Raw genomic sequence first — 13,281 nt, 5'->3', positions numbered from 1 at the left:
GAAATACATGTTTTGTGACAGTATTTTGTGCCTTCAGGACATTTTGAATATATACACTTCATTGGCCAGAGTTAAATATGCACATACACCTGAGCGTGCAGTAGTTTGCTGGACTAATAGTTTGACTGTGTTCTCTCTGTCTCCGTGAGAGCAAAGTCTCCCCCCGGTCTCTAATTTCAGTAATCGTATCATTTACCCATAAAAACACAGAAACAAGCCTCTTCATTAACAGATAGAGATACTCTGCTGTGTCGTGCTGTGACAAGCTGGAACGAGCCTTTTTACCGAGGAACCACCCGGACACTGATACTTGGATACGGGGCAGAAGAAAAGGAATTGGAATTTCATCTTAAAAGGAAGATAAAAGAAATAATAAGTTGATAGAAAAGCCTGGCTCTGGTCTGAGGTGAACCTATGGTTGTAGCTTAATGAAAGCACACTTTGGAAAAGATGTAGCCCTGCCATTATGAAAAAGGAGTCTGTCTCTAAAGCCAACAGACATAGAATTAAAATAAGACAGTTGGGGGGCAAAAATAACACCTACCACTAATGGCAGGGTTGTGTGCGTTTGGTGTCTGTAATTTGTACGCAACTTAGTTATGTGAACTTGATAGTTCTGGTTTGGATTTCCTGTATTACAGGGCAGACACCAGACAGATATTATGGGCGGATTGTGCCTGGCAAGGCTCTGATTACATGGGTTCAGTCTGGTGTCCTTGTCTCCCCGTAGCAAAAGCTGTCACAGATGGCAAATGTGCGAGCAGAGTTGAGCCATCTCCTCTCATAAAAACTAAAGGTTATTCCATTTACAGTGCAATGTTTGCTGATTTAGGATGGCTACATTTCAGAGGTTGTTGTCTTACTGTTTGTTAGGCCCGATTCCCAAGCTGCGACAATTCATAATGATTAAACACCACAAATACGGAAAGTCCCCCGACCAGCAGCACCAGTGACGCTCTGTGACATCATTGATCCTATATCGCCATTAAGTCAGCACAGAATACAGTGTGATTACTGCGAGTGCTGATCGCAGACGTCTCATCGATCCCGGGGGAGCTCAGCCTAATCAACCAGCTCTCTATACAGCCCCCTGGTACACAATAGGCCACTGGCCCCCAAGGTCAGTCTCAAAGTCGCACATAGCCAGCACTTAAATGAAATGGTTATCTTTTTGTAGTGCTGTCATTGTGAGTTATTCCATTGGCTTTAATACGCTTTTGATGTATGTGGCGCCTTCCCGTGCCTCACATGTTGTGATCTCGGGCGGCTTTTCGTGTGCGGTGCAGCAAGGCCGTCTTAAGTTTAAAGTGACTTTTTGTATCAAACCACACTAAGACTATCTTTTAGCATATTATTTGTGTTCCCCTATGTACCACAAATAGACTACTGGCAGTTTTTTTTTTTTTTTAATTACTTCTATAGACAATATCTTAGCCTTAGCCCACAAAGAGGTGTCCCATGGGGATGCTACGCTAAATATAAATGGCTGTAAACGGAAATATCCCCAAATAACTAATAAAGTTTCCATTACTAGAATTCTAACAAGAAAAAAGGGCTTTTAACACCTCTTGAATCCTAAAAACTGCCATGTACTACACAAACCCATAAAACAAGGTTCATGGATTGATCTGGCAATTTCTAAAGCGACTACACCGGACTGACGTGATGGAAGTGCCAAAGCGGTTTGGAAAGCAGCGGACAGACGGGGGGGAATGGGTGGCTGCAAATTGGATTGTATTTTTAAGGGTCCATATGGTCACCCAGTTCAAAAAACTGAAAGGAAAGGAATTGATTCTTTTTTAATTAAAAGTAACCATATCCACCTTGGAGAGCCACTCGGAGACTAATACAGTTAACACACAGCTGTGGTCCACACACATCATACAGACAGTTGCGCAGAGGGAGGCTGAGGAGGAGATAAAGCTAAACAAAGGAAGATGTTCTCAGAGGAAGCAGCGGGAGAAAGCACTATATATGTGAGGGAAACATCTGCAAGATAATGTTTTGGAGGAAGGCAATTTAGAGGCTGGAGAGATTTGATGGGAAGTTGTTTTCATAAGCCAGTGCAGCAGTGTCAGAATAGAGGGAGGGAGGGGGTCATAGGAGGTTAATGATGTGAGATTAATAGTTTAATTAGGGAGCTCAGTGGCACGGCCAGAGGCAGTCACCCAAACCCTCGGCTGTGTCCCGTTTTCGGCGATGCCACAGGACAACAAGAAGCGCCGGTGTCCTTCCAGAAAAGGGCAGATGGGGAGAGACATTTTAATTTTCTGCTCATACTGACGGCGTTATTGACAAAACACGACTAAATACATCACTGCCAATTATAACTTATTGTTTATTACGTGCTCATTTAATCTTGGTGTATATGTATTGGTATAATCCAGTATTAGCAGAGATTTGGAAGAACTGATTTGGATTTAATTTGGGTTGAGAGATATTATGTGGGAAATGTTAGAAGCTTTAAAGGATGCCCATGCGCATACCGATCTGTGATCAGACTCTGCTCGGAGAAATTCAAGATAGCTGCCGTTAAATAGGGCATAATTGAGTATCCTTTTGGAACAAAGCACCCATGTATTGTTTACTTTTGCAGTTTCCTCTAAGGTACTTTTAAGGCAGTTAACTCAACCCAAACAGCCTGAGGACATGGTGCAGTATAAAACGTAGCCTGGTCTCTAGTGGGATCTCCTGTATTTCATGGATAAATGGTCACCTTAACTTTTTTAAAGCTCTAAATCGTAAGGGAAGCTACAAAGAGCCTATTGGCGCCTGTAAAGATAGAATTCCATTGTTGTTTTATGTCCCTACAGTAGCATAATTTAATTTCCTCCTCAATTTTAGCTTTCGGAGAGTTGAATTACTTAAGGCCTCTGCGCTGTGTGGGTGAGAAGATGAGAACAATGGTAGGGCTTCTTTGTGGTCTCGGAGGGAGGGGTAATCAAGGGGAGGTAAATTAATGAGGTTAGTGGGGTCACAGGGGGGTGCGTGGTGATGGATGATGAACCCCAAAATGGAAGCTCAGAAGAAGGGAGGCATCTCCGCAGCTTAGCCCCTAACCCGCCCCCTCCCGGGATCGCTTAGCACACTTAACATTTTCCCTACACTGGTTTATTAATGTCAGAGTCCAAGCCGGGGTGACCATTGGTCTTGGCGCTGCACCATTAACAAAACCCCCCCACCAGTTGCCCGAGTCTTCCTTCGAACTCCCACAGCAGCTTTACAGAGTGGTTTGGATTTCCATTATAAAGGTGTCACACTATATGCTTTATTCCATATTCAAGCCGCATTGAAAATGCGCTTTTCCCCCTCTTCGTATTTTGTTTTGCATGCAAGTGTCCCCAGATTGACACTCAGTTAGCCGCCCACACATGCCTTCAAATGCAGCAGTCAGTCGTCCTTCAGTTTCTAGATGGAAAAAACACTTAGTATCACGACAGCGCAAATGAGAACATTTCATCAAGCGAGCTAAATGAACATCGGAGGTGACGTAGCCCCAGGGTTATGCAGATGGGCGCCGCAGTTCTGGCGACACATTAGCAGGCTTTTCTTGGAGGTTCAGGCCACATACAGTACGGATTTGGTTTTGCATTTTTACATTTACATTCTCCACATTGTGTTTCAGACTTTACAGCGGTTGTTTTCAGTTAATTATATGGTGGGTCTCCAACCAGCAGGCAATTATGGTGGTTGCATCGAGAAAAGGAAACCCGTAAAATATAAAGTATAGTTTGCCCTCATTTTATTACCATAATTTCAAAACAGCATGAAGTTGTATATTTTTCAATATGTAATACAACAACACAAGTAGTGGTTTTCTCTTAAGAGCGGACAACAAAGAAAACCCGGAGCCGTGTCTGCCTTTATCTAATGGCTGTTGAGACTTTCCCTTAAGGAATGAGGTGGGTTGAAAGCAGCCACAGGTAGTGAGTCATCTTTGAATAGATCTAGGTAGGGCGCCAGTTTAAATACCACAGGTAATATAAAACCTCCGACTCCCAATCGTGTGATACCAGGAACACCCACAATCCGCGCCATCAAAAAAAAGTACACAATGAAGCGTTTGTTCTTCGCGTGTTTTTTAAACAGTCGTTTTTTAATGCCCACTCCAGGCTCAGGTCACCGAAAGCACATTGTGGTTCTCAAAAAAAAAAAAGAGTCATACATTGACTGACAGACGAGAGGAGAGAGAGAGTGCAGAGTTGAGAGATGCCTCCCTCTTTCATAATCGGCTTGAGAAGATGAAAGCCATTACATTAATGTTGCTCACACTGGGAAGAGAGGAGTGAAGGGTAATTGCACTTAGAGTTCCTGTTCTTCTCCACTGTCTTGAATAATTCACACAAGGCTTGAAGGCCTGATAGAAAGCTCGTCTTCGTGGTCTACGGGGTATTGAAAGTTTCATGTTTTTCCTTTTTTTATATTCTCCTCTTCAGGTTTAGACATTTTGTCTTAAGTACAGTATCCCAGTGATGATTAATCACATTGCTCTTGCGATTTCACCAAAGTTCCGATCAAACTTCAAATATTTAGTCTGAAGTTATTTTCTCACTCACCTTTCATCGTGTGCGCTCAGCTAGTTCACAGCGAGGCTGACTCAGCGAGAACAAGCGGAGGAGTTGATGAACTACGGTGAACGGGCCGCTCATTGCAATTGCATCGTGCTTTATGACTCTTTATAAGGTGATATCAATTTAACAGATTTAAGAGATTAAAATTTAAAAACTGGATAATAAAAATAAATCATCTTGACCTGAAATCCCTCAACTAAAGTGAGATGATTATGTGAAACCCTCCCTCACATCATTCAGTCCTTTGGTCGCTCGACAAAAGTTCTAACATGTGCACATATACACGTGTCTTTTGGAAAACGAATAATAATAACAATGCTCCATGGTGTAAAACAGAAGTTCAGATAGCAAACATGATGTTTATTGGTTTAAACAAACAGCCTGAAGTGCAGTTGACTTTACCGGAGTAAATAACTCGCAGTGGAGGCAGCGTTATATGGAATTAATTGCAAACAAGTTGCATGCTAATGGCCTGAAAAGGCGTTAATGGAAGAGTTCCATTAAAACAACCAGTGCTGATGCCATCAGACAAATTCACACTAAGTGTTGCCTCGTGAAAATGATAACTTGCTGATCCATTATTAATAAGAATTAATGGTTTTCTCTCTGCCCCGTGTGTATCGATCCCTGATACTCTACACTCACACAGTAGCTCTCACCGGGCACTGTGGCGGGCTTGGGAATACACTAATTGTAAGCCACACAAGAGCTATTTGTTTGGCTCTCCCTGCTGTCTCTGCATTTATTACGAGCCTTGCTCTGAGGCCCAAACACACACACACACACACACACACACACACACACACACATACACACAGAGACGTGAGGTACTCATCGCAGAATGAAAACCAAATACAGAAGAAGAATAGAAGTAGAAAGGAATAGAAGAAACAGGAAACCACCCTCAAAGCTGTGTGACTGTGTTTGCTTGCTTTTCGTTTGGTCTCGTCTTCACTCCGTTCTCGAGTGAATGACGTCCACAGTAGAGGAGCAAGGAGAGAGGCCTGATTCCTGTGTTTACTGGCTAACGGCTGCTAGCTCCTTTAGCTGGAACGGTCTCATGTTGTCGTGTGTGGACTGAAAACAAAACCACTTTTACAACATCATTACACAAGTCATCTACTGTTGACTGTACAGGGACAGTTGGTCCTGACCATCTGTCCTGCCTGTCTAGTGCAGTGTCTGTCTGTCTATTGAAGAAAAGCACACCTGTATCAACGCTGGAGTTTGGGAATCCCCCACATCTTTTCATCGCTCTAATGATCTGAAACCCCACAGATAGAACTGAAGGCATTAGGTTAACTGAGAGAAGCTGTTTAATCCCACACATGGAGCAGTCAGCCGCTCTGTAGTCTCCTTCAGTACCGTCTAAACCAGAATCTATACACACTTGTCAATACCGTGCCCTCTAGGTCAAATTTGAATTCCATGTCAATAGGGCACACGTATGCATATTTGTGATGTGGGATATTACTCCTGCCTGCATGAACGCTAAACCGTCTCATTTTGTACTACGCTTTTAAACATTAAGCATCAACATGGGTTAGAATTAATTTCCCTAATAACTCTATAATTAGTTTGAGAATCAGGATCTGTAGCATACAAGAAACACCTTATTAGTCCCCCCAAAAAATTGGGTTTTCACTCTGTATTGTTTTTGCTTAGATTAAAACATTCATTTCATTCATTAGTTTTAACATGAAAGCCTTTTTGCTCTTGTTAAAAATGTGTGTTTGGTTTTTTTCTACTCCAGCAGCCATGCTGCAGTTCGTGTACTGTTTTGCATGTGGATCACTTTTTGATCTTTCTGCTGCATTAATTTGTTAATTAAAACCAGTAGTTTCAATGATTGAGTTGTAATTCAGACATGTTTATCTGCTTTGATAGTGATGAAGATAACCCAGTTTAGGTGTTTACGTGCTAGTTGCTGTAATTAGAGTGATCCCTTGATCTGGTTGGTGTGAATAAATTACTCTGGTAAGCATGAGGCACTCACGTGTCGATAACCTCAGCCCTGAAATCCATAGCACCTTGCAACCAACCAGCCTGACAGATGTGGCAGCACTTTCTACACTCTGCCAGTGAGAAGAGAGCGTGCGTTCAAGCTTTGTGTGTCAAGACAGGAGTTTTCAATGTGACGTATCAAAGCTTAGGAGTGTGGCTCAAAGCTTGCAGTCAGTGGTAGGGAGAGGGATTTGCATAGGTAGGCTTATGTGTTTTCCACCTCGTCCCTGCCATTGTTTTCATGTGACAACTGCCTGACAGCCAGGAAAATGGGACACAGGCAGAGAAAAAAAAGGCAAGAGTCTGGATTTTGTCTCTCTAAGAAAAGAACTGACAAACCCAACAGTTCAATATCCTCACACACCAGTGGTGGCACAGTGATGGAGGAACTCAGCCGAGCCTCTGTCGAAAAAAAAAAAATACCTCTGCCCTTCCATTCAAGTGTGTTAGGACATTATTAACCCTGTCCACAAGTCTGGGGTTTGGGGTCAGCGCAGACCTTTCTTGAGATCTTGTGATTTGATGCTTGGCAGTTCCTGTATTAACAATGGACAGCTCAGAATGTGCCACAGTTTCGCCTCAGAGTCACAGGTCAACTATCAAAATTCAGGGGGAAGCTTGTTTAAGAGGATTAATACAGGAAAGGCTCAGCAAGGGCCAGTTTGCCCCTTTTCCTCCACTTATCCCTAAAATCCTTACAATTCCTAACATCCACTGGTTCCTCAGTTAAATGTTTGTGGCAGTACATGAGTTTGCATCCTTTAATTTGAAGCATGTGCCGAGAACTGTTTAATGCTGCTTGATCCCCCCGCTTAGGGGCAGATGTTAGCAGGAACTACTGCTGATAATCAGGTCTCGGGGATTCCAACTCACCATCCATGCATGCACTGATGCATGCTCAGGCACACACTCTTAAAAGCTTATCAGGCCTGAATCATTAGCAATGCTGCTGGCTGTGTGTGCGCCTCAGTCACACTTTGACGTCATAGAAAAGGATTTACTACTGTGCTTTTGCCGTCTAAATCTGGTCCCTGGGAGAAGCAGGGGTAAAATATCATTCAAATGTCAGGTGGGATTAGGTACTATGAGGGGGTCACAGGTCACAGATGGGTGGATGGACGTGTTGGATTACTGTGCATCGCCAGGCTTGTGTAACTGCCTACTCTCGCACTGCACTGCAATACACCACAATTTATCACTGTTGTGTACCATGCCGTGGATTTGATAGTGTTTTTGTTTGTCATGGTTAGCTTATCGTGATTGGTTTTAAAAGACCACATTAGCTTTAATCTGTTTTTCAAATGTGACACTTATTTGACAGTGGTTTAGACACATAAAACAGATTATAAACAGAATGAATAATGCCAGATAGATGCTCTCATTTTACTTTTTAAAGCTGGGAAGAGGTGGTGTTTCTCAGTGCATCCCTGCTGCTACGTGTATTATCTTTAATCACATGTGACAACAGACCTGTCCAGATACTTGTGTCTGCAATTAATGTCTCTTAAGAAGTAAGACAACTGCCAAAAATGTTATGCTTTACAAGACTGTGTATGTGTGTATGTATGCCAGAGCTTTAGGACCATTTAAAGGGAAAATAATCTCATATTTTGACAATAAGGTTGTAATATTACGAAAATAAAACAAATTTTGGGCTGGCTGTTATTCTAGAGAGGGAAAATGAGAAGATCAGGCTGTCGCGAGGAATATGGAGCTTCTCTTTAGTATACGTTTTTAAAATAACAGAATAAGGAACTTGCCTCTTTTGTGGAGGACAAAATGTTTGGTAGTGATTAACTGTGAGGTTATCGTTGGTTACATCTGCGTGCTAATCAAAGGGGTTTTCGTAGATTCTCAAGAAACAACGATATTAGCAATAAGTACGATTTTGGATATTGATTGTAACTCTGAAGAGCACGTGTTCTCCTGGCTGCTTATTTCCTTTTTTTACCTCATAATATTGGTATTTTTCTCATTAAATCACCATGTTATTCTTTTACTGTAAGTATATAGCTATACTAATATTTGTACATCACACATATTTGTAAATTGAAAACATTATTTTAAGGATTGCTCTGCTTTGTTCGGTGACCTTTTCTTCTGGAGCCAGTTTTAATACCTCTGTTAGTACATCTGTCCGTCCATCCAGTTGCATTCATATATCTATGTATGTGCACACTCCTCACTAGCTGCATCCCCCCTTTTGTTGTACACTGAAAGCTCCTCTTCAGAGATGTCCTTAAGCAAAGACAGCAAGCACCACCACTCTCTCTACAGCCAACCAAGGGCAGAGGGTGATAATATAAGACCTGGAAAATGTTCTCACTAACAGTCCCATCTATACCACAACCTGGTACCGTGTTATCACAACTAGATATTGACCCGACACCCCACCTCTACCCGATGTTATAGTAGAAGACATAAAAAAGGAAAAGAATGGTGGCAGCCATTGCTGGTTTCTCCCCAGCGTGTGCTCAGCGAGGGAAGGCTGGCGTCTCCTCTGTGTGTACACAGCATAATGATTCACCCGTTTGTGCGTGTCTCTACGGGGCGGTCTGTTCGTCATAACTGCGGGTTAGGTGTTCCCCACCTCCCTCTTTAATGACTCTGGAGATGAAACACAAGCTGACAGAGCTGGTAATAAGGACACCGAGTTATGTTTTTGAAGCCTGGCTTGTATAATGCACATCTGAGGGTGTAAATACAGCATAAAGCATTGAAGCCATAGCTTGGCGCATAGGTGTGCTTATTGTAGCCTCATGTCAACTAAGACGGGGGCTGTCACTGAAACACGCACGCCATTGTCCCGTGAACAATGGCGTTGGGGTGTGGTGCTGGGTAGAAACACCCTAAAGGCAAACACAGGAACCACGGTTAGAGGTTCACCAAGGTAATCTAAGTTTTATAAACAAACATTATCGAGAGTGAACTAATAGACATTTCAGAATCAAAACACAATAGAAGCCTTAATTGGATCCTAGGACACCCTGTTAAATAACCTGGTTAACTCCGAACATGTTGAATTCACAAACAGTTTTTATATTTTGAGGAAGAGTATTGTCTGATTATTTGCCCTGTTTTAAACGGTGCTGAAGCAAGAGTAAGAAATTCATCGTGATACAATAACAGGCAGGAACACAAAGAGACTGAAGGTGTGTGAAACAACAAAACCTGCGTGGGTTGCCTCATTTGTGAGGAGAAAGTGTTTCCCACAGAAGTTTTACATAATGACGTGACTAACATCACCTCTCCCCCTCCCTTCTGCTCTCCTTTGTCCTTCCCTCTTTCCCTGTCATTGACTTCTTTCCCTCCCTTTATCATTCTCCAATTCCCTCTGCCCCCGTTTCTCCATCCTCCTCAGGCATGCCAAGTTTCGTGAAATCCCCAGAGGACCAGACGGGTATCTCGGGCGGAGTTGCATCGTTTGTGTGCCAGGCCACTGGGGACCCTAAACCCAGAATCACCTGGATGAAGAAAGGCAAGAAAGTCAGCTCCCAGCGCTTTGAGGTGAGCACTCATGCGTGATTCTCAGATCTCTGAACAGTCCCGGTGCACACCCGCATGTGCTCAAGTAAACACGGGCAGGCACAAACACAACTCACGTGACAAAACATTGTACAGACGTGGGCGTCAGACAGCCTCGGTAACCCTCTCTCATTAATGACTCGTCCACACGTTCATCTACACATGCACATGCGCTCGCAGCGTGCACACAAAGTCTCCTCTCCCTCAGCACACACACTCAATTGCCCTGTTATTGAGCATCACGCCGTCTCTTCTCTTCTCTAAGCAAGAATAGACAGGCTTCCCTTCTCCACCATCTCCTCCCATCTTGATTTATAAAGTCCGCTTCATCTCTTTCAATCTTTCCACACCCTCACCCTTCCCCTTCTGTTCCTCAGCTCCACCATCTCTGGCCTTGCACCTCCTTGATGTATTACCTGATGTATTTTCCCTCCCCCTTTTGAACCCATAGGAAGAGAAGGAAGAGCCTTAGGTGGGATCTCACACTGTTTCTGACCAGTGTTTCCTCTGTAATGTAATGTAGCCATGGCAGCTGGGAGGACTATTGGTTTAAGCTCCTGGTTGGTTTTCCTGGATATGATCTAACTTGTGGTTCTGCTGTGCATCGATATTTTTGGATTAGATTTCATATTATCGTTCACTCTACATATCACAATTGATTCCCACTTGTATTCAAGATGAATGTTTTTGGGAAAGAAATAATTTCATTTGCCATTTTTTTGTGGGGAAAGACAGACTCGACTCTCTGCCTGAAAAATCTAATTCTGCAGCAGGAAATGAAAACAGGCCTTTAAGAAACTGGTCAAGCTGAAACATATGCAAACGTTAAACAAATTCTCTCATATTAGAAACAAAAATATCAGTGAAACGGTCACACAAGGGTAGAAATGAACGTTATCTACATCTTGCAATGAAGCGATATACTTGGAAAATAAATAACATTCCTGCCCTTTTGCTTTCCCCTGGTTCTCCTAGGTGATTGAGTTTGATGACGGTTCGGGCTCCGTACTGCGGATCCAGCCACTGCGCACACACCGAGATGAAGCCATTTACGAGTGCACAGCCACCAACAGCGCTGGCGAGATCAACACCAGTGCTAAGCTTACAGTGCTTGAAGGTAAGATAAGCCTTTTTTTGTTTTTTCTTTCTCCATCTTGCCTTCAGTCTCACTTTTTTCTTTAACTCCTTCTTCTCTCTCTCGCTGCTGCTGCAAAAGTTCTCATTCCAATATATTCAAAAGCTGATATTGGCGTTTGCCTTAATGATACACACATAAACATTTGCTAATTCTGAGGATTCCTGGTATTGGCTCAGAGGAGCAGATATATCTTAATGTTAACTCTACAAGGTGAGAAAAATGTATGGAATGTGTTTTTAAACTATATTTTGTACATTTCAGCACATGTATGACACTGAATCTACATTTACTATATGAAGCATTTTTGGCGAATCACTTGTCTCATCTAAATCCTTATAGTAACATATGAGAGTCGGTGTCACTGAGAACTCAGAAACTCAGAAGAAAAATGCTCTTCTTGGCCATATAAACAATTCTTATAGTGTTTTCCACATATAGGACTCCCCCCCATGCCTGCAGGCTGCTTTGACATCTGTAGACCTTCATCCTCATCCCACCCATAATAAGTTAATGTATGTGATTCATGTGGACAGGGGTTCTGCACCTCTCCCTGCTCAGCCTTCCATATCACTGAGCCGTGGACAGGAATTTCCCCTTTAATTGATTGTAATTTTGTCATGTGGGCGCCAGTCACCACAGGAGTTGATTCCATTAGAAACTTTCAGGAAAAGAATCTCCAGAGCTAGCCAGGGGGAGGATTACAGCTGTCCATAGCCATTACACTGGTATTAAAGCAGATCCCCCCTCATTTAGAAACAGCCGTTCCGGCCCCAGTTTGAATTCTGTCTTTATAACACCCACCCTTCCCTTTTTCTCTCCGTCCACGCTGATTTGATGATATCACTGGCCGGGCTTGCGTAATCTTCCCGAAGGGACTTTTCTCTTGCACAGAGAAAAGTTATTTTTTTTCTATCTCTACCCTTCCTTTGCACTGTATCATGAGGAAAGCTGTCTGCATAAACAAACAGCACTAACATGACATGTCGTGCACATGAATGAGATGAGATTAATCACAGTGTTAGTGTTGGGGGGCAAAGTAGGAGAAAAGTACACATTCCCTCTGTAAGTGCACGAGAAAGACAGAAAAGCATCTTACTCAATAGTGAGCAACTGTTGGAGCTGCTAATCTCAGAGTCAAGTAACATACTGACACATGCCATATGATGGAGTTTTCTATTTGTAGGGCTTTGCTTCTATGCTACACGTTCACTGTGTATTTATACTTTTAACCATGGCTACACCCTAAACCTCTCTGTTTTTTGGCCTGAGCCTCATGTTCAAGTATAAGTATTATCCATCCATCTATTATCTATAGCTTTTATTCTTTTGAGGGTTGCAGGGGAGTGACGGAGCCAACCCAGCTGACATTGGTGTGAGGCAGGGTACAACACACAGACACATAGATACTCAGATTCACACTTATGGTTAATTTAGAATCCAGCCCCAGTTGAACCGGGATTCAAACCAAGACCCTTCTTGCTGTGCTAACCACCATGTGCCACCCTCCAGTTATTACACAGTCTTTAATCTCTCAACAAAAAGAAAACATTCCCCATTAGTTTTTCATGTCATACACATATTTAAAGCTGCTTTAATAAGTACCGTCTGTGATAATCATCACCTGAGTCTGCTCCTCTACACAGAGCTGAGCCACCTTTTAGTCTCGTTGTTTTCGTCTCTCAAAACCAAAATAATGTAGGTTCATGAAAAAAAAAAAAAAAAGAGCTGTGGACAGCTGCGCTCAGCCTACGAGCTCAGGCAAGTCCCTTCCACGCTACCTGCACAGGGTGACATGGCAGACAGCCAAAGCAAACGAGTGGCTGGTGGAGTTGTCGTCTGTGTTGAAGCTTTGTCAAGGCAAAGTTAGATCCACACCAGGAGGCTAAGAGGACGATGTCAACTTGTTATGTGCATCGCAAGTAAACAACCTGTCAAAACTGATAATAATCTTAAAGGTCTGTTGCTGTGATTCTATTTTTGAATATTTTCTGCAGTAATATCCTCACACAGATTTTAACTGTAAATGTAAGTATATGTAATTGT

At 42.7% G+C, this 13,281-nt stretch overlaps 1 protein-coding gene across 24 annotated transcripts in view; it reads left to right on the top strand.

The window, feature by feature from the left end:
• The window catches only part of LOC117778858 (receptor-type tyrosine-protein phosphatase F), a 159,538-nt gene that overhangs the window by 56,314 nt on the left and 89,943 nt on the right, over positions 1 to 13,281 (top strand). For all 24 annotated transcript variants that reach the window (XM_034614700.1, XM_034614712.1, XM_034614716.1 and 21 more), the window contains 2 exons: positions 9,937 to 10,082; positions 11,076 to 11,217. In XM_034614700.1, coding sequence (XP_034470591.1) covers positions 9,937 to 10,082; positions 11,076 to 11,217 — 288 coding nt within the window. The remainder of the gene's footprint in view (positions 1 to 9,936; positions 10,083 to 11,075; positions 11,218 to 13,281) is intronic.

Source organism: Hippoglossus hippoglossus, chromosome 17 (genome assembly GCF_009819705.1).
Source record: "Hippoglossus hippoglossus isolate fHipHip1 chromosome 17, fHipHip1.pri, whole genome shotgun sequence".
NCBI lineage: Eukaryota > Metazoa > Chordata > Actinopteri > Pleuronectiformes > Pleuronectidae > Hippoglossus > Hippoglossus hippoglossus.
The sequence above is the reverse complement of the archived record's forward strand: the minus strand, read 5'-3'. Positions and strand labels throughout refer to the sequence as shown.